We start from the raw sequence: 22455 nt of genomic DNA on the forward strand, positions 1-22455 counted from the left end.
CCTCGCATTCCGCGCAGAGAGCCAAGCGTCGAGGGTCCGCACGCGCTCGCTCGCTCGCTCTTTCTCTCTCTCTCTCTCTCTCTGCCGGGCAGGGGTAAAGGGAGGCGCGAGGCGCATCCGCGCGCGCCCGAAGCCGCACGCGAGGGCTGCGAGAGGAGTCCGTTGTCGACGCCTCAAAATAAAATAGCGCTCAAATTTCCCGTCCGCAATGTGTTGTGAAGAAGAAGAAGGAGACGAAGACTGAGCTGCGGTTTGCTGCGTGCCGTCTCCTCCCGCTTCTTTTTTTTTCCTCCCGCTTCTCTTTTTCACCCACCCGCTGTCTCTCTCTCTCTCTCTGCCTCTGCCTGTCCCTGTGCTGACGCTGAGGGGGCGAGCAGGGGACGCTGAAGAGAATGGGCGAATCCCCGAGGTTTGCCTTCTAACTCTGGACATGGATCCGTCTTTCTCACGGGGAGATAAAGGTACAGCCCGAGTCCATTTCTTTTTCTTCTTCTTCTTCTTCTTGTTATTTTCGCTCCGAGGTGGCGGTTCAGGTTGTTTTACCACGCGGCGCTCGGGGGGAAGCACACACGTTCATGTGGCAGTGCGGTGTGACACTCGCCTTAACGCACTTGTTGAGTGAAAATGAGCTAAAGGTGCAGCAGTTCCCGCGCGACCAAGTCCCTTCGTAGCCCCACGCGCATATATACGTACGCACACACACGTATGTATGTATGTGTGTTAGATATGTGTGTGTGTTTTCTGTGATGCTTGCAGCTCTGAATCATTCGTCCGTGGAGATGGAGGTATGGTGGAGAGATGAGTTTTTCCCCTTCCTTCTGCTGCTTGTCTTGCGTCTTCAATTCGACAATTTTAATATCAGAAATTCACTCAAATTGCCCTCCAACTAACTGTCGCGATTGCTCAATTTGACAACGAATTCAAGTATAAAGTTGTCAAATGGCACGGGACTCTTAATAATAATGCAGAAGAGATTTGGTAGAATCTTATTTATTACTCCAGTAATTTAGTTTATCACTGCTTTTCGCTGGACTGTTGAAATAATGTTGCATATCCCTGATTTACATTAAATTTACACCAAAAGCAGCCTGACACGTTTGCACTGAAGGAATGGTCCTTCGTGAATTTGTGTGGGCATGTTAATCCACAGCAGAAGATGGAAAAAAAAAGGATCAGTTTATTTGCATTTATTAACTCATCAGTCCATACAGACCCTAAGATCTAGATGTTTTTGAGTCTACGCCGACACAAGTTCTGTAATGCTGTTAAAATTCGTGTTATTGCAGCACATCCTGTCTAACCGTGATGGTGATGTAGGAGATCGGGGTTCTGGTGTTTTGTTTGACAGGTTGTGTCCTAAATTCATTGGGAAACTGACGTAGAGCATCCGCTTGCCCTTGCCAGGGAGATTGCAACTTATAGTGGTTGCCAGTTTAATGGTTTGTCCAGATCTGTGAGTGACGAATTGAGATCTTAATTGCAATGCTCGGGCCCTTTGCATATTATGCAGGAGATTTTATGCAATATCCACCAACTCTCTGTATCAGAGACGAGGACAAGTAGCACTGACTTACACAGGCATGAAAGAACAACAGAGGTACAGGAGGATAGCGAGCAACAGCGAGATTGAAACATGGATACAACATGCTTTCATGCTTGAAACTTTCAGTGGTTTTTTGAGTTAAATTTTGCATATATCATATGCGGTTATTTTGGGTAGGTATGAGCTTCATTGCGTAGGTGCCTTCATTGCATAGTGGATATTAATCTAATTATGTCCATTGGCAGGTAAGTTTTATCTATGATCTAGCTAGCTAAGTTAATATTTATTATTCATTTAGCTGATGCTTTTCTCCAGAGTGACTTAAAATGTTTAGCTGAAGAAAATGCTACAGCATGCTGTATTGCCAAGCTGACTTAAGATAGTGGTTACAATACCATTATTCTTGTATTTTGAAGGCAGTGGAAAATCTAAGTGGGTGTAGACTGCTGTATTGCTAGTGTGGTACCGGTTTTGCTGTTTTTGCATGGTTATTGTAAGAACTGTATGAGATCAACAGTGTCGGCGACTAAAATGCTGTGTATCAGTCGCGCCTTTTTCCCGACTAACTACGAGCCTGTGCGCAGCCAAGGTCTTGTGTGTGTGTGTGTGTGTGTGTGTGTGTGTGTGTGTGTGTGTGTGTGTGTGTGTGTGTGTGTGTGTCATTGGAGTTGTGTTTGCACTTCTTCCAGTCGTTTCTACAGGCCCCTGCTGATGTAGTCGAACGTATCCCATCAGGTTATTTTCAGAAGCATCCAAAGTGGGTTCGGTTCTCAAACTTGTACTTCTTCTGCATTACCCATCAAAAAGTTAATGTATGCTTTATAAACTGTTTTAAGTTCTGTTTCTACACCTAACCGGAAGTGTGTCCAATTGTACATATGTTTTCTTGATTTGCGAATTGATGACAGCTGCACTGGATGCTATGAATGTTAACAAATATATTTATGCAGGGAGAGCAATTTTTCAGTTCAAATTCCCGATAGTACTATGTGCAGGATTCCCGAGACAAAACAATGGACTTTAAAACAATGGTACTTAATGCTGCAGTGTGCTGAATTTTGCTTTTCTGCATCATTTAACCTTAATAGCATGGCATCTCATTTTATAGTGGAATTAATTTTTTTGCTGCACGCATTTGGCCTTAACGGAATCATTGATTTAACGATGTGCTGTTTTTTGTCATTACTGACATTCAGTTCATTTTATATCAAATTATCCTCCATAAATTTATGTACAGTTCCCCCCTGCCCATTCAGAAGACCAAACCTGTGATTTTAACTTGAGGAGGGTGACTTCTTATTAGGAATGCAACATATTGTATACATGTATTTGGACAGGCAGTAAAATAAATGCCATCACAAGCAAACACACATGGATGCATTTTAATTTATAAGCATTATATTTGAGCCCTCAAGGTTAATGTATAGAACATGCAATCTTAAATAGGTTTTATGCCTTCAGACATACCTGTGGAGAGGTAATGTATTGATCCTGACCTCATGCACATAAGGCAAATCATTGATGGGATGCAGAGGTAATCCCCAACCGACCAACAAACAACCCACCTGCACCAGCAACACCGCCCCGTATGGAACACCATTCAGCTGCAGTGCAGCACCTGTGTGTTTCCCCCAGCTCCAGCTGTGTTCCCATGTGCACTTGATAGTTTTCAGAAAAAAAGATAAGGCTGCTAGCAGCACCATTCAGTGGAGCAACATTGATGGATGTGCTGCTTAGGCGTGAGTATTTGTCAGGCAATTCTTATTCCACCGGCAGGGCCGCAAGGCTGCATAAATAACGTGTGAATAATTGAGAAATCAGGCATCCATTCAGTAGTGAAAACACAGAATCCAGAGTTTGCCACAGTGAACATGAAGGACAAGGCTATGGTGCAGAGCTTTTGCAAGAGTCTTTGTGCATGCTCTGTGGATCAAAAGAAAGTCCGTTTGTGAGAGCACACTGTTCCTCATGCTGTGATTTTTACTGTAACTGCAGCAACAAGCATTCCACAAAGCACTGAACAGAGATGAGCAGTGAACCAGCATCGCATTGTATTTAACTCTCTAATGAGGCAGAATGTTCAATGTTTATGAAATTACCATTTGCATACCTTTGTGTAAGTAGAATTTGTGTTATTATGCTTATAAATTTATTAAAGGTAAATATCTCAGAAAGCTGTTAATTGTTGTTGCCTGCTGGTTTGGGTACATAAAAGCCAGAATTGATAAAACCCACATGTCCAGTCTAGCTGGGTAAAAGAGTGCTAATGAATGACTTGAAATAGAATATATAAAAAAAAGGAAAACTGTAATCCGTTTATTAAGGTTCTTTTGAGCAAATATTCCATAACCAGCTGAACTTTCTTATAGCGTTGAATAATTATTATGCACTCATTCCCTTATTTGGTCACCTGATACCAGCTTTATCACTTATCTGGTCTATAATTATTAATACCACTTGTTAATTGGTCCAGATTTTCATTTATTCGTTTGCTACATGTCGTCTGGGCCTGTGGAATTTGGTCTGGTCTGATAAATTGAGACCACATTTGAAAATTATGCCAAGAGGCTATATGACAGAGACTCTGAGATGTACTGTGTTGTGTGACCCGGGTACCCACGCTCTAAGTTGTGCCCTGGCATTCTACAGTCTTTCTTGCATACTTAAAATTGTGTTTCAATGCTCTGTTTTGTACCATTCTACTTAAACTTCTAATTGTTCATTTATTTAAAGGTGATATATATCCTTTGTCTTCCTAGAGCCAGTTGATGCAGACTATCATGGTAAGTTTACTTTTATGAAATCAACATTTTTAAAAACTTTATTTTATATACACTATAGCCTTCATGTTCATGCTATCCTATAGACCAAGTAAGCTTTAAAAAAGCAGCTTAGAAAGTAACAGTTTTAATTTCAACATATATTTGTAATTTAGAGAACAAGAAATAAGTTGAACATAAAATATAATGAAAGAAAAATAATAGTCATTCTTGGTTCTATTTGAAATGTAGAATGGTGAGGGTGCTTTTTATATGCTACTGCTATATATTACACATATATACAAAAATATATATATGTATTATATATTATGTCTGTATTTATATATATATATATATATATATATATATATATATATATATATATATATATATATTTATAACATATACACATATACAAATATATAGGCCTACTACAGCCACCCCTACCATTCGGAAACTTTTGCAGACATAATGAATAAAAAATATTTTTTTTCCATTGTTTTATAGGAACAGACCATAAAAAAGTAGAACCTTGTAAAATTTTAACGTTACACTACTTTTTGTGATACTAGGCATCACTTATGGTGTTTTGTGGAATGGGGTTGGATTGAACTGAAATTTTTCCGGATAAGAAATAATGAGATAAGTTATTTCATTATTTGGTTGTTCTGTATTTAGTCTGTTTACGTTGCATCACATTACGTGACTGTTTACAGGAGCAAATTAGGACTGGGGGCTAAGTGTATGCTATAGGCGTACCCACTATCCACACTCCCGTTATCAGTCCTTTTGCTATAACGCCTCTTACAGATGAATAGCCATCTTTGTCCTCCACCCTGATCCCTTCCGCTATAACGTCTTTTTGTCAGTGTTTCCAGAAAAAACATCAAATTTAGTCTCTAAGAACATGTTTTCTGATAGTATCTTACTCAAACCGGCAAAAAAGCTACAAAATATATTTTAGCTGTGGCGCTGGGAGCAATAGCTCTCCCATAGTGCTGTGCTGCCGCTATGGATGTAAATAGTTATTGGGCAACCATTGTGGGGAGTTATGGGGATTAATGACTCCAGTGTTGTTCTGTTGTTTGAGAGCTTTTGGCTGGGTGTGTGTGTGTGCTTTGTGAGTGCTGCTCCCTAACGATGCGGAGGCACAATAAAAGTTGCGTTCTGACACTTCTGTCTTTTGAGCCGTCTTTCTGCAACGCTGCCAATGGCACGGTCCAGGCAAGTTATTACAATATTTCTGGGAAACTTAAATAAATATTGTATAATTTACTGTAGTACTTTATCATTAAATCAGTGTGAACAAGCGCTTGTCCTGAGCAGGATCACGTTAAACTGAAACCTAACCTGGCAACACAGGGCACAAGGCTGGAGGAGTAGGGGACACACCCCAGACGGGACACCAGTCCGCCACAAGGCACCCCAAGCAGGACTCGAACCCCAGAACCACCACAAAGCAGGCTCTGGCCAAACCCACTGCGCTGCCACGCCCCCTCCTTTATGATTATGCTTATTTTAATTTATTATCATTAGAACTGTTATTGTGTTTCATAAAGTGTTTATCATCTTTAAAGACATTTGTCAAAGTCAGTTGAGGTTTTCAGGATGGGCTTGGAACTGACTATAACTTTCCCCATAAGGAAAAATGGAAAATGGGTTCCCGCTATTCGTCTTTTCATTATCCACGTCATTTTCAGGAATGGATTCAGGGCGGATAGATGTCCGTATTTTGATGGTTAAAAAATAAATCTAAAAATGCACACATGGAAAAAACCTTTCCTGTTTTGTTTTTCAAAAATATAAAATGGTTTTTTTTGTGCTTTCGTTAATGAGAGACCAAGAGATACACATGAAGCTTAGAATGCACAAAGTCTAACATAAATTTGATTGTAATACATTATACTTTTATAGAAGCATATTTCCAGTAAATGTCTGCATTTCCAGTGTATTCTTTGTAGGAAATTGTACCAGATTGAACTTTCGTGCTTATGATAATGGCCAGCATTTAAAACCGATTTAGTACTTTGTGTTACTTTGTCATATGCATAGTTTCTTGTAGACAGAAGTATAAAAAGGGAATATAAATAGAATATTTACTGAGAAGGTTTTTTTTTGAGAAACGCTACTGCTGTTCCTGACAGTCATGCTGTAACACTTACTAAGGTGTTCTGTACATCACCCCGTGAGGCAGGCGTAATAAAAGGTGTGCTAATATCTTATATGGCATAGATTTTAATGTTAGCTTGTCAGTTATGCTGTTATGCAGTATTTTCTGCTTATATTGGCTACAGACAGTAACTGTTCTTTTCAGTTTGTGTGCTACCCTCTTTCTAGTTTACACGTATTTAAACAGGTGGATTATGGTATATAGAACAACTGTAGGTGCTCAGGACTATACTTAATTTCCATAAGCCATATCTGTGTCAAGATCCATTCAGTCCGCTTCAGCTTGGTCTATTTTGTCCGAATCTTAGATTTCAGCAGTCCTAATTTAGCTACTTAATGCGGGAAATCATCATTACGGTGTAGCTTTAAATATTGCGGGTAAGTCCTCTTAGTGTTTGTCTTTAATTTTCAGTACATGAACTAAAACACATTGCCAGAGTTGTCATATTTTCAGAATTGCTTTTCTTCAAGAAAACAGTTTCAATTCATTGCAGTACAAAGACACTCTCTTTTTTTAGATTTAGTGTGAAGCAGTTGGACCCATTTAATAATAATAAAATTCAGTAATAAGTAATTTGGTTTTTCTAATTAGGACAAAAAGTAATGGTGCTAATTGATTGCTTGTGCCCTCTGTCCAGCAGGTTATATCTCTATAAAACAGTCCCAAACAAATTCCTGATACTTTTGTGTTCGTGATGGCATGATGCCGAAACATTCACTTCATTGTTCCTCACTTTCCTCACTATTCAACAGAGAGCTTTGGTTTTTTTGAGTCCTCCAGTGCCTTTTTATATTTTTATTTTTATTTTTATTTTTGCCAGTGTGAGGCTTCTATAATGGTATTCTCCATTTGTAATCCAAGAAAGGCCCATGAGACTGAATCAAGGCTCCACCATCCATCAGAAAAGCAACTGCACTGTGAATTAATTGCCTTCCCGTTTCATTCGCTCAAAGGTTAACAACTAGCCAACATGCTACAATCTCTAGACATGCACTGTAGGCAAGAAGTTTGGAGCCACTCTCACTCATGGAAATCCCACCTCATCTGAAATATCCAGAAGTGTTGTGGAAAGGAACAAGCACTCACTGATACCCAAGAGGGAATACAATCCTCACCAGATCTTGGCAGCATCGCAGCATTTGTTTAGCCTCAGGCTTCTTAGGGATGTCAGCTATGCAGCTAAAGAGTCACACAGTTATTTCCATCAGCTAAAAATACATGTCATAAACACGTAAAATGTGAGTTGGGGAATTAGCATTGATTCAGAAGGGTTGGGGGAGAGAGGACTGTATTTTTCTGCACTAGTAGTCATTATGCAGTAATATTTCTTCAAAACATTTACACTTATTACACTTTTGAAAAGTTTTGGTCACAGTGTACATCTGGTCTGTAGATAAAATCTCTCTATCCTCACAGGGGGCTCAGGGAGGTGGTGGTGTAGTGGGTTTAACTGGGGCCTGCTCTCTGGCCAGTTGGGGATTCAAGTCCTGCTTGGGGTGCCTTGCAACGGACTGGCATCCTGTCCTGGGTGTCATCGTCACCCCTCTGCCCATCCCTGCACCCTGTGCTGCCAGGCTAGGCTCCGGTTTGCCGCAACTCTGCTTGGGACAGATAGTTTCAGACAGAGTGTGTGTGTGTATGTGTCCCCTCACCTAATTCGTCTTAACTAGATACCTTTGTCATGTATGTGTATACATGAAATCACAGTAACAACTATCGAAAGACACTGAACCGTAAGTCACCTGAAATAAAAACATTATAACAGTAATTATCATGTATCAAATATTCTTGTCACATGTAATAGTTCAAATGGATATTTTTAATGTTTCTTCGCAAATTACTTAGTCTTAATAACAAAAATTTAATCCCTATGACTGGCTTTTTTAAATCAAATTAGGTATTTTTTCTGTAATCCCTGTCAGTGTTTTGAGCTGTTTGCTGAGGCAGCTAGAATCAAATTGATATTCAGAGGGGATGGGGAATTGCATCGCCGTGTTATGTCATTTTCACAAACCCTTTATGATTCAGCAGCGGAAGATAACTGCAGTGTGGCAAAGCGGGCTGTCAGAGAGCTGAGACCACATCACAGCAGGGCCTTGTTATACTCCTGAGCCCCTATTAGTGCAAATTGCTCAAATATCCAGCAATATGAACTGGACAATATATAAGAAGCTTTGCACTCAAGCATCATCCTAACAGCCACACATTGTACAGGGCATTTAAAATAATACTGCTGTATTAGAGGGCCGCGTGTAGAGTAGTGGCTAAGGACAAACAATTTTAACCCGAGGCTTGTTCACTGAAATCACTGGAGAGGCTCTGCTGTTCTAACCTTGAGATCATAGCTTTGGGCAAATTTGCCACATAAATGTTAAAATAATCTAATTTTAAAGCTATACATTTCTGCTGACAGGTATATAATGGGGAGCACTTAATATTGCTGTTATAGACACAACCTGGTAAATTCAGGGTTGCTGGATCCAGTCCTAGGGGAGACCCTGATGTTGTACCTTTAATAATTTAAATGTTAAAAACTGTGAGTTGCTTTAGATAAAAGCATACAGGAAGTGCTTGGGGCTTTTAGGATTTGGTTATCAAGAAGTGAGCAGTAGTAATAACGTGTCTTTCTTTGGTGGGGGCGAAATTGCAAGGCGAACAAATCTCCTGGCCTTGAGCCGAATTCAGCCGATGACACTGGCGCTGTGAAGACAGGTCCCTTCCGACAGTGCAGCAAAGCGAGAAAAAACGGCACAGACATCATGAAGCTGACGTTTACACAGAGACAGCCAACTTTGGTGCTTAATGCGTGGATTATGACGCATTACCATTTGGAGCACGAGAGATAGTACACCTCAGGGGACTCACAGATTAACCTGGTTCCCCGCGGGCATTAAGAAACATAGTGTCCTGTGTAAGGTTCCTGGTTTTAAGTGCTGTCTTTGGCATTGATTGCAGGGAAGGTGGTGTAAGTCTTCTTTATTGCTGTCCCCTCGTTATTCGGGGCAGAATAAAACGAGTTGAGAGTGTAAGGATGGCATGAAGCTACTTTTTCAATTAGCAACAGTATTTATCTTTATATTCGGGTTGTACGTCACCCTTCAGCCTTTAAATGAGCCTTCAGTTCAGTTGCTGTGACAATTCATCTCTCTGCAGTAACATATTTACTCAGTTCAACCACCATGAGCACAGGAGGATGTGATAATAAATTAAACTGACAAATGGATATAGCTATTATATTTATGGTCATTTAAAATTGTTTTGAACACGTCAGCATTTACTGATTTGTCTTTGTCACTCTTTAATATATGTCCCCCAATTTCTTCCCTGTTTGTTGTTTTTTTCAGTGAAATCAATTTTCTCTTTGTTTGTTATTCACGTATCTGTATTTACCTTCAAATGCAGTCGCCGTTAAAAAGTATGTTTTGTGAGCTAATTAGTCCAGGTGGTTTAGAGATGCAGGATTATATTGATTAGTTTGACTGAAGGGGCATAGCATAGTAAGATGAATCAACAAGAGGGACTAGCTGTGTAAAAAAAACACTTATAGCCGCCTAAGAACAGGGATCTGAAATACAATAAGACTGACACATCTTTTATTTATTTTGTGTTTTTGTTGAGAAAGTCTTGCTCTGAGCAAACAAATGATGCAAAAATATATTGGTTTATGGCAATGAAAGATGCTCCAAGCATTGTCAGACACATTGTAAAGTACTGGATTCCAGCAGGTTTCACTGTATACAGTGGGCACAACTTGTGTGTGAGCTGACTGACACTATGCATTTGGATAGATGAAAACAGAGAAAAGTAACTACTGATAATACAGAGGCAGATCAATTTTAATTCGAGATACTGCTGCATTCATGGAGTACAGCTCAATTAACTACACTGCTGTGCTGTTTCAGCTACTCAATTTTTGGCCATTCTAAAATTCTGCTGCAGAAACCCTCTTGCATCGCATTATATAAACAATAAACGTATGTTAACAATTGAAATGCATGAATGCTATGTTGTGTAATAGAGCTTTGTTATATTTTTCACTAATATCTCACATTATTCATGTTCTGATAATACTAACATAGAATAATAATATAAATGAAGGACAATATCATAATAATAGTTTCATCCTGCACTATTTCTAAATTTTTCCCTTTACGTTTCATCACCGTTGCCCTCACCTTTTGGCTTGCTAGCCATTTTAAATAAAAAGTTAATTGCAGGGAATTGCAGACAAAAATGTTTTGTGAACAAAATGCAGTTGCTGCCACAAACCCAAACACTAAGGAATATGGGTGCCTTGTGGCAGCGCAGCCAGTCGATGTTATCGTACAGCAGATAGAGTAGTCATTAGATGTTAAGATTAATCGTGAGAACACAACAATAATGTAAGAAGGTTGATAGGTTGACTGTCATAAGTCACGTATGTCATAACTCAAGGTTTACCAGTATAAGCATGCTGACACAGGCAGTAAAGCCACCCCTTCCGGTTGGAGGCCCTTCCCTGTTGAAGGTCCATAGCACCATCTGCCTATGGAAACTAGAAGTTTCCAAGAGTTCACTTACCTGCCTCCTGTGGGTTCAGTTGAAGTTGCTGCTTTCCTGCAATGAAAAATGCAACTCTTCCTCAGCAAGCGCTGGCTCCGGCATCACGGTGTGACCCGTGGGAGCCACAGTGGACAATTCTGAATCCGATGCAAAACCGCAAAGGTCTCACTGAGGGAAAAGTGAAGGGCATGACTTTTAGAAATACACAAACAATCAGTATGTGTGTTTGCTTGGCAAAAATTAAAAAAATTTTACATTCACAGTGGAAGCTAATTGCATTTTAATGAACTGCTGTTGCGGAGGGGGGGTGCGGTGGCGCAGTGGGTTGGACCGCAGTCCTGCTCTTCGGTGGGTCTGGGGTTCAAGTCCCGCTTGGGGTGCCTTGCGGCGGACTGGCGTCCCGTCCTGGGTGTGTCCCCTTCCCCCTCCGGCCTTACGCCCTGTGTTGCCGGGTAGGCTCCGGTTCCCCGTGACCCCGTAAGGGATAAGCGGTTCTGAAAATGTGTGTGTGTGTGAACTGCTGTTGCTTTCATAGTTGATTGTGGTTTACTATCAGTTTACATACAGGCTGATATGGTAGGTATACGGTATATAGTATAGATTTCAAAATGGTCAAGGGCATTAAAATGGCACATTTACAAATTCCATAGCATTCCGTGGTGCTTTGCAAGGAACAACCGATGAGGAAGCATTTTTTCAGGTTGTTTTTCATGAGTTCTACAATAAAATGTTGTCTTAATTGTAACGGAAGGTGGCACTTGGTAGGGAAGAATTAATTGCAAGACAATACAGTTTTTTCAAAGGCTCGGTTAATATCTTTTTCCGTTGTTGGGCTTTGTCCTAGTTTATCGTTTTCACAAAATGTGTTTTAATAAGCAGAAGTTATGGTAAAATTGACTTTGAGAACAGTAACAATGAAAGGTTGCGGTACTATAATTAAAGGTAAAAGTTCTTTATCTGGTTTATGAATGAATTAGGTGATATGTTAGACAGGGCCGGGGACCCTCCCCCCAGCACCCCTGCACTGCGGCTCTGCGGCTCTGCAGCGGCCCCTGCTGCCTGGAGAGATAAACCTCATCATGCCACGGGCACGGACAGCACTGGGTGCATTTTTGGGCAGTGTTCAAAATTAATGTAACCCTTCATTACATGGCCATGCACAGAAAAGTGTGAGATGCAAAATGTGTATGTGGATAGAGTGTGTTTAGCAGGGCTATGTGATCCAGAGACTGTCGCAGGAAGATCTGGATGTTCTTTTTTATTAAAGTACTTCATAAAATGGTGAAAATATAAGTCCAAGTTTAGTTTTTTTGTTTTCTTTTTTAAATTTGACAGAACAACTCATTCCTTACAAAAATGCAAGAATCATGCAACAAAAAACTGGTGTAAGAGCTTCTGAAAAAATATATTAAATATATAGCCCTTTTTCATACATTGAGCTTTTAATTCAGTACAATGGATTTTTTATCCATTACATGGCGATTTCACTTCTGCAAATGGGTATTTTATTCTGTACAACAGCATCACTGCTTTTAGTATACTTTTTGGACAATTACACACTTTTGTGTCAAACCCATAAAGTTTTTGTCCCAAAATGGTATGAGTCTGACTTTATATTGCCTGAATATATCATATTAAACTTTAAATTACTCTGGAAACAATGCAAAGTAGTGTACAAATACAGCTCAAATAGTGGTAGTTGGACTCTCTTCATTTAGGTGCTGCTTTACTAATGATGGGTGTTATTGTCATGCATCAAAATAACTTTTATTCTGGAATCTTTGTGAATTTAAGGGAATATTTTTATTTCCAGAACCTTTATATTTTTTTCATAAGAAATCACAGCAGTTCAGTTCCCTCACAGCAGTAATTTCAGTATGGGGTGATTTCATGAACAGGGGGCGCAGTGGTGCAGTGGGTTTGTCCAGGTCCTGCTCTCCAGTGCGTCTGGGGTTCGACTCCTGCTTGTGGTGCCTTGCGACGGACTGGCGTCCCGTACTGCGTGTGTCCCCTCCCCCTCCAGCCTCACACCCTGTGTTGCCGGGTTAGGCTCCGGCTCCCTGCGACCCTGCATGGGATAAGTGGTTTCAGAAAATGTGTGTGTGATTTCATGGAAGAATTTAACCCCATAATGTGAGCAATGGATGTATTAAACAAAACTGATAGTTATGTCAAAGAAATTGAACAATAAGGTCATAAATACAGTTGTGGGAACTGTGCTTTGTGTGAAAAGAAATGTAATTTAATAAAGACTTCTGTATGCTCTGTTTGCCAATGATAGTGAAGAAGCATCAGTCAGCAGGTTCTTTAGCAATCTGACATTCTATCCTGTTTTGGAGAAATAGTGAATCACAGCTATCAGCCCAAACAAATTTGACAGTAAGGTCATGAGTAAGTGTCGCTGTCTAATCTCTAGGAAGGTTCTCTGCAGCTGCCCTTCTCACTTATAGACAGAATAATAAAATAAAAACTGCAGCAGTGGCTTCAGAAGGCACCGCTCTCTCCCCATCCTTGACCTTTAAGCGGTTGCAGGTTTTAATGAGACACCCTCAGAATCCCCATTTGGTGCTCTTCCTTTTGCATTCGGCCACTTGAACAGAAATATATGCATATTCTGACCAAACCGGCTGAGGAAGTCTGAGCTTGGTGATATCAAGAACTGTGATAATGGGGTAATAAAATATAATGTTCAATAGCAGTTTAAATACAAATGATGTGGTTTAATGAACAGGTACACTTGATTCCACCCCACTTTCCACTTAAATAAACCTGTTGGTTATTTAAGCTGTGGATACACAATGTATGGCGAACAGAAAGAAGATGCAGGAGAACAAGAGTAGCAATGTGTCCGCCAGAGCTGCTGCAGAAAGTCACCATTAGTCTCGCTGGTTATCGTCAGTCTTTGCATCCTTACAGATTTTGTGCTTGCTCAGGAATATAACACTTTATTTTCAGAATTTGCCCACAGGCCTTCCCCAAGACTGACAGAGATTCCAACAAATGATATTGGCGGCAGGCATCTCATGTAAAGCAGTGTAATTTTGACTTAATTTGCATTTCAGATTCATGACTGGATTTTGAACTTCTCTCTGCAGGTTGAACAGCTGTGAATGAAAAGAGCACTTCATTTGTAGAGTCTTGCAGCTGAATTATAGGATCCTTGCAGCACATAAGGGCTCTTGTGTCTGGTATGATGAACACCCTCCATACAGCGAGGTCTCAAAACAATTTGAAAAGAAGAAAGCAAACACTGTTTTTGGCTGCATTAAATTCAAAAGAACTTCAAGGAGAACTATAGGATGCACTTTTTTATGAGAGCAGCAAGTCTGCTGTAGATAGCTTAATTCTGCAATCACACATTTTTTCTTGCGAAGTCTACACTATCGTGTTGAAAGTCCTGTCTGCAGTGGCTCAGCTGAAAATTATTTCCCGAATGAAAATTCTTCACACTGTTCAAGAGCAACACAAGATCTAAACTTTTGATCATGATTTGAGAGACTACTCTTGACTTTGACTCTACTCTTGTAAGCCTCCTTTGAGTCAGACATTGCTTGAAGATGCACAGCTGGCATATATTATTCTTATCAGCTTAGTGTCTTGTTATAAAAGAGAGAAGATGTGAGTCAGTTCCACTATTTTAGATACCATTCAGTCCATTCAGGCCACTCTGAATCAGCCTTGAAGCTGCTCTGTGACAACAGCAGTGGTTCAGCAGCTCATCTATCAAAAGCTAATTCCTGCAGCAGAGGGGATCAGAAGATTTGTCAAGCGCTATTGTTGGCTGGAGCGGTAAATGACAAAGCTCAGTATATCAGGAAATTTAGCACTGGGCGTTTAAGACTCAGGACTTGTGACACCTGGTTCAAACTGGCTAGAAATTCAAATAAAACTCTCTTGTTAATGCTTTATTTTAATAAAGCATAACAGTTGTTTGTGCCTGCTGAAATCATTTTGATGTCTGATAAAATTTAGAGATGATTCTTGAGCAATTGATTGTGTAATTACAATGGAATATTGCGCTACACAGTGGGTTGGACCGGGTCCTGCTCTTCAGTGGGTCTGGGGTTCGAGTCCCGTTTGGGGTGCCTTGCAACGGACTGGCGTCCCGTCCTGGGTGTGTCCCCTCCCCCTCCGGCCTTACGCCCTGTGTTACCGGGTAGGCTCCGGTTCCCCGTAACCCCATATGGGACAAGCGGTTCTGAAAATGTGTGTGTGTGTGTGTGTGTATTGCGCTACATTTTTAAAAATGGCTCCATTATGGCCTGTGTACTCGACCACTGCGTTGTTGCCAAAAACTGGACTTGATATATGCAGTGTTGTTAAAGAATCCGTCAGAAAGCCATGCACAATGAGTAAAGAATTCATGAGAAGCACTGGAGTATAGAACTCCCATCTGAATAAAACTCTTAGAATGGCACAGTTCACTAATGCTATTGATGTGTTTGTGAAAAGTCTTGCATTTCTCAGTGATGAAGATGCTGCATACTAAGCATTTGTCATTTTTGATTCCATTGTACAGAGTGGAGGGGGTGTGGTGGCGCAGTGGGTTGGACCGCAGTCCTGCTCTCCGGTGGGTCTGGGGTTCAAGTCCCGCTTGGGGTGCCTTGCGGCGGACTGGCGTCCCGTCCTGGGTGTGTCCCTTCCCCCTCCGGCCTTACGCCCTGTGTTACCGGGTAGGCTCCGGTTCCCCGTGACCCCGTAAGGGACAAGCGGTTCTGAAAATGTGTGTGTGTGTGTGTACAGAGTGGACAGGTGGTTGTTTTAAGCCCTTAACCGCGGTAGTGCAGGTGTTCTATCCAGGGTGTATCCTACCTCATACCCTATGTTTCCAGGATAGACTCTGGACCTTCACAACCTTGTATTAGCCAGGGAATTATGGATGGATGGATGGATGGATGGATGGAGTTTACAGTCTTCCTATTATTAGTTAACCACATAAAGGAGTCTGTTCCCTCCTCCATTTAATCTATAAATTGTGAACCGGGATAAGTCCGCTAGAAACTCTTGTGCTTTGTGAGTATTAGTAGATGGCTTGAATGATGCTTAGGTGAGTTAATGAATTCTTGTCAGCTTTTTCATTACTGTAAGCTCGTTCATTTTGACTTACTCTGCTCTAAGAGCTCACTCCTGTTTGTCGTGTCCCTCTGCCCACAGACAATGAGGTCCACCTGGAGGAGCTGGGGCGGGGCAGAGTGAGGATGCGAGAGCCCGTCCTGTGGGAGCACCCTCTGCAGTTCTCCTGGATGATGGAGGGGGAGCCCTTCACCTCTACGCTGCTCCAGGCGGGGGGCTCCGTGGCTGACGCCGGCATGACACTGGAGCAGAAGACCACCTTTGCCTTTGTCATCTTCCTCTTCGTCTTCCTGGGCATCCTGATCGTGCGCTGCTTCCGCATTCTTCTGGACCCCTACCGCAGCATGCCCACCTCGACCTGGGCCGATGGCCTTGATGGGCTGGAGAAAGGCCAGTTTGACTACACCCTGGCATGATGCAGCCATTCAGCAGCTGACACACCACACGTGGAAAACACTTTGATTTATCCCAAGAGGCTGGATATTGTTTACATGGAAGGCAGAAAACGCTGATGTCTGCCGTGGGACAGACACTGCTGTGGTCTCCCTCAGTGCCGCTGGGAGACTCTCCCAGCTCATACAGGGTAGTTCTCCTCTTCCTAATACCTCACAGCTTGTTCAGTGACGCTACGTGATCTCTCGTGCTGCTATGTGAAGTCACACTGCTGTAGGTACGCCATCCTCAAGCTCAAGAACATCTGAAAGACTCACCAGCATAGGCAAAATCGACAGACTTATGGTTGAGCATTGCCAGAGAAAAACTGGGAAATCTGTGCTTAGTTGGTTGAGTGGCTATGAAATTGGATTAACCATGAAGGCCATTTGGTTAACTAATCCAAACCATACTACTGCTTTGACCTGCTATCCAGTTGCAGTGTTTCTCCCTTTCAGTCTGGGACCATTATACATTGAGAATCAGCACCTGGGTTCTTATGTACCATTAGTGTAAAGTAGTAACATGTGTGTTATAGATCCACTGCACAACAGGGGTGAAACCTGTATAAATGTCTTCACTGGCAAATGGGGGAATGTATACAGTGATTATTTGCACTGTCAGAATATAGTTAAAACATTGTTTTCTGCAGTCAGGAAAAAAAGGCCAGTTACAGTATGCTCATACCTTGTTTAGCCTAACACGAAGCTTGAAGTAGAAGCAGAAATAGAAGTGCGTTACACTTGACCTTAAATGCTACCAGTTGTGTGCTAACAGTACTGTTCTGTTCATTCCAGTGGTCCAGGAAACGGATGTAGTTGTTTACCTCACCTCGGAGGGTCTTGGCATTTTAAGTCGTTCGCTAGGAGGTGGGAGGCATCAGCTCCGTATCGCGCTGCAGCCTGCTTGCGTTGACGGAAGACTGTTACGAACTGCTGCACTTGACACGAAGCTCCAGCGAGTTGTACGGTGTTTGTGGTGCTTGTCAACTTATCAAATGTCAGTTTAAAGTTTGACGCCATCAGCAGCTCAGTGACAGTGGTCATCAAACCTCTGTGGGTGTGTGGGCTCTCTATCGTCCTTCACACTTCCCAGCGTCGGTGGTTTCACAGGATTCAATTAAAGCCGCCATTTTTCGAGAATCACTACGATCCATCAAATCAGCTGTCAGTTAAGCAAACATAGCTGGAGTGTGTGATGCAGTTATCTGTCTGCTGCCTGCTAATGCTACAGGGTGATCAGCTTGACTCCCGGTGTACGTTATTCCTTGTAGAATACCTGACCTTTACGTTAAAGAAAGACCTGCACTAGACCTTGTATCGACCAGGGCGGGCAATGCCCAAGGAGCCATTTTTCATGTGACTGCAGGCTTTCCCGTTCTTATTATTTTCCAGCTATCGGTTCATATCTTTCGATTTTGTGATTACATTGCACTATTAGCCACTGCTTAAAAATAGCCACGGGGGAAAAATGACTCCCATTGACTGGGGTATTAGGAACCATTATAAATGGAGTCTGACATTGTCCACATGCTGATATGAGCCATGGCCTGTGTGTAAGCTACGCACTTCAGAGTCACAAAACAAGACGGTTGCTTTAATAGATCATTAATAGGACCGCAGCGCAAATGTAACAGGAAAATAGGTGCGCCGTTTACATAATGGGTTTTGGTGGAGCCAGGCTTCCTGATGCGCATTTAATGCAGCAAAGACTGTTTGCACTTTTTAAGGCACTGTAAATCACCTCATTGTGAACTTTTCCTCTTCCTCTCCGGGCTTTGCTTTGTACATAGTGGTCGCAAATACGGACACAGGAAACGCAGTGAAGCGCAACGTCTGAAGCGCTCGTTCCAGAGCTGTTCCGTCTCCTTTTTCTGTCAGGAGACTCGGCTATTTTGAGCACAATCTCCTTGTCAAGGACAAACCGAAGCGATCCAACAAATTCCTATATAGCGAGTGGTTATTGATATGTTTTTTTTTTAAAAAATAAAAGTTATGGATGACAGAAACTGACTCTCATTAGCTAGAGAGCCTTAAACCAACTTTTAATAGAGAGACAGGAATGAGAAAAACTGTGTTATGTGATATGTTTTGCAGGTTTTAGAATAAAAATAGTCTGAATCCCAAAGAGTTGTCGTACCACTTGTGCCAATTCACCCCCCACCCCCCATCACCATCTCGATTGATCAGACAAACGAATAAACAAACTGATTTAGTGAACTGCCACTGGATTGGGACAGGTATGGGATTTGCACAGGCACCACGTTGCTCTAAACTGTGATTGCTGAGATTGTAATATGACCTGCCAACTGTTCAAGAACAAAGCCTTCTCATCGCTATGAATGAGGGATATTGCCTTTAAGTGCTGTGAATTACAATTCATAATTCTCTGTTTTAGTAGACTAATTATGTAAACTAACAGAACTAACTGGTAAGTAAACAGTACTGCAATATATTCATAGGAATTATGTAGTTATTAAACTACAAAGAAATGAAACATGTAATGAGCTACCACCTTGTAAATTGTAACCATCCATTGTACCCTCAATAAAATAAAAATAATTAACATTTTTTGACTGTGTCTCTTAAGACTGAGCAGTGCTTTCTAAATCAACATTACTGACAGTAAAATATTTTGTTTTTTGTTTGAAAATCTTCAAACATAACTTTAAAAGTTTGTTAATTTTGAATTACCTTTTGAAAAATTGTATTGTATTCATACAACAGGAACATACTGTAGAGCTGAAAGTATGATTCTTACTGTATCAGATGCCTGTCTAATGCAGGCCACAGACACACACACACACATTCATTTATGCAGCCATACAGACACAAACATGTAGCACACACAACCATGCAATAAATCCAGTTTAGTGACCAACTGCTGTGAATACACCTTTGAGAACGGATTTTCAACTGCCAGATGTGGTCAGACCGAAGTGTAGTAAGAAACCATACAGGATGCCTATATTATTACAGATCAAGAACACCTTAAGAGTTTATTAAGAGTCTTTAAGAGTTTATTAAGATGCATTGTTTTATGAAAGATCACTACAGCTAGCAGGCCCGTTGCCGAAATCTTTTTATTTATGCTGAGAGCTGGCAGAAATGCCAGGGACTTGTCCCCGATGTCCAGACAGCCCTAAATGAACGTAATAAAACCCAGACTGGTACAAATGTTCACATAAGTAATGTCACCATTTAATGCAAAAGACATTAATTAAAGGGCGGAATCCTAAAGTGCATTAACCGTTAACAAATTCATATAAAAAGTGCATTATACCTAATATCCGTACGAAGTCCTGGCTTCATTTAAAAATTGTTCTTTCCCTGTGTAATTTTGTTGCCTAGGTGTTGCTTTTATATTATTCAAAGCAATTTAAAACTACCCATCGATAAAGCAGGGTATTTTATTGGGGCACTTTGTATTAAAGGGGTTTCCACAGGGTGCCGTGGTTACCATAATCTTATTAAAATATCTTTTGGTAAAAGCAGTGGCTATGAAAACCAAATTAAGTGCAACCTTTTTCTTAACTCTGTTCTGTATTCATACCAGCCAAGAGTTGCTTTTTCTGGAGATGCGTACCTCTCCGTAGGCAAATTCACACACACACAGTCCGAAATCGCTTGTCCTGAGCAGGAGCCTAACCTGGCAGCACAGGGTGTAAGGCTAGAGGGGACACACCCCGGACGGGACGCCAGTCCATTGCAAGGCACCCCAAGAGGGACTTTCACTCACTCATTCATTCATACACACTGTCGGAAACCGCTTATCCCGAGCGGGGTTGCGGCAAACCTAACCTGCCAACAGAGGGCGCAAGGCCGGAGGGGGAGGTGACACACCTGGGATGGGACACCAGACCATCGCAAGGCACCCCAAGCGGGACTTGAACCCTCCACCCACTAGAGAGCAGGACTCAGCCAAGCCCGCTGCGCCACCACACCCCTGCTCCGTAGGCAAATGCAGCGAATGCAGTTCCATACATTACCCTGGGCTTGTTGAAAGTGAGACCCCATTTAAAGTCCATCTGCCCACATTAGCAGTCCGCGCACTGGCTGTGTGACTGAGAGAATCATTTTCTCTACAAATGCCTGGATACCTCACAGGGAAACGGTGACCATACAAGTAGAACTGGAAGTGCTGCAGAGCACATCGAAAGCACAAAAAACAAAGAAAACTACTTTTGTGGTGATGCTGCAAAATTTCTCATATTCCAAATGGGGTTCTTGCTATAATTTAAATTGCGTGTGGACTTTGAAAATAATTCACCTTCATATTATATTATGTCTTTATATCATCATCCTCCTGAGACCCACCCAGGCATTGATTGTTGTCCACTCTAGAGGACATATGATTTTAAGTGCACTGCGTGGCAAACTGTACACGGTACAATCCTGAGGCCTAATGGACATTACAAAGGACGCTGTATGCCGAATTCACGGTGCTAAAACATAAAAAGAGCTGCTGCTGGAAAGCCTTTTATCTTGAGTAAAAAACTAAATAATAAATAGATGTACTTGATTTACATAATCTTTAATACACAGGCACCAGCCAAAGAACTGTTGTTCTTGTACGAAAAGCTTCACCGATGCAGTTAATTGTTTCCCGGTCCCCACTTTATTTTGCCAGACGGTATCAATTTCTAATGAACGATCCAACGGATGTCCTGTTTCGAGAGCGCATTCGTCAATGAGGGAGACGGCGCTCGATTATCAATGACTAATCAGGAGAACACGGTGCAAGATGTTTGGAAGGACATCCGGCAAACCTGGGGAACGTGCCAGAAGCGCGATCCAAAGCAAGGCCCACGAGAACAGCAGGAGATTCTCAAATAAGGCCTCGATGATGAGGCAACGTCGACAGCCACTGCCGTGCGGCGCGACGGACTTCAAGGCCAAAATCCCTGTTTAGCATTGCCAAATAAAACCTTCGAGAATAAAAGCGATGACTACTTAAACAGCAGCAGCATGTCCGGGAATATTCACATCTTTTGCAAGTTCCGGAGATTTTTTTTTTCACTTCGATCTGTCATATAGGGTGAAATAATAAACTATTCTTGGAAGAGTGTTATTTTTATTGTTCGTAAATGCTCTGATTAGGGTGGTTCAGAGAGCGGCACCGGTGCCTCACCGTTCCCGTGCTGTGAGTTCCAACGTGGATTTTGAATCTTCGGTCGGTGTGGTTTGCGTGTTCTCCACGTGTTCACGTAGGTTTCCTCCAATAGTCCAGGTGAACTCTGCATTGCCCTTAGTGTGTGTATGCGTGAGTAAAATAGTGAGTGATTGCCTTGTGTAGGACTGGCATCCCATCAAGGGTGTACCATGCTTTATGGTCTTCATGTTCTTCCAGGATGGGCTCTGCACCACCAGAACCCTGTATTGGACAAGTGGTTGATGAACATGGAATGATGCTTAAATTTAATTTGCTTCTATAACTCTCATGCCTTAAGGAATGTATCAGTATTACATTTTATATTAGCGTACAGCAGACGGCAATGAAATCTACCACAGCACGGCAGTTTGAGACTGGGACTCAATGTGCTTTTTACCTCTTAGGTTTGGTGGTGGAGCAGATGGCTGCCTGGAGGACAGGCTGTTCTCAGACATCACATTCTGGAATTTGCTTTTGGGGATTGTTGTGTTTTCCCCCTTGGTCTTTGCTTAGTCTGGATCTGGCTTTCAGGACAGGGATTAACAGCAGTTACATCTTCTACAAGGAGAGAGACAGCAGGTGTTACGCAATATGCTTGGCAGGTGGCAGAGTGCTGCTGCCTTCCGCTTGAAGGACCAAGGTTCAAATTCCCCTCATTTACATGTATTCATTTAGCTGACACTTTTCTCCAAAGTAACTTACAATGTTAAGGTTACAATTACCACAGTTAGAAGCTTGCAGTTACTTACCTATTTATACAGCTGGGTAATTTTACTTGAGCAATT

General features: G+C 41.7%; 1 protein-coding gene across 2 annotated transcripts; it reads left to right on the top strand.

Annotated features, from left to right (window-relative positions):
- The first annotated feature begins 81 nt into the window (after positions 1-81).
- ctxn3 (cortexin 3) lies at positions 82-19056 on the top strand. Of its 2 annotated transcripts, XM_018744697.2 has the most exons (3): positions 82-461; positions 4303-4326; positions 16169-19056. In XM_018744697.2, exons 1-3 carry the CDS (start codon positions 431-433, stop codon positions 16501-16503), a joined length of 390 nt encoding a protein of 129 aa, XP_018600213.1. In that variant the 5' UTR covers positions 82-430; the 3' UTR covers positions 16504-19056. The 2 variants fall into 2 exon arrangements, with proteins under 2 accessions (XP_018600213.1, XP_018600214.1); XM_018744698.2 differs by lacking the exon at positions 4303-4326.
- Positions 19057-22455: the final 3399 nt, after the last annotated feature.

The sequence above is a fragment of the Scleropages formosus genome, chromosome 6 (assembly GCF_900964775.1).
Source record: "Scleropages formosus chromosome 6, fSclFor1.1, whole genome shotgun sequence".
In the NCBI taxonomy this organism is placed as follows: Eukaryota; Metazoa; Chordata; class Actinopteri; order Osteoglossiformes; family Osteoglossidae; genus Scleropages; species Scleropages formosus.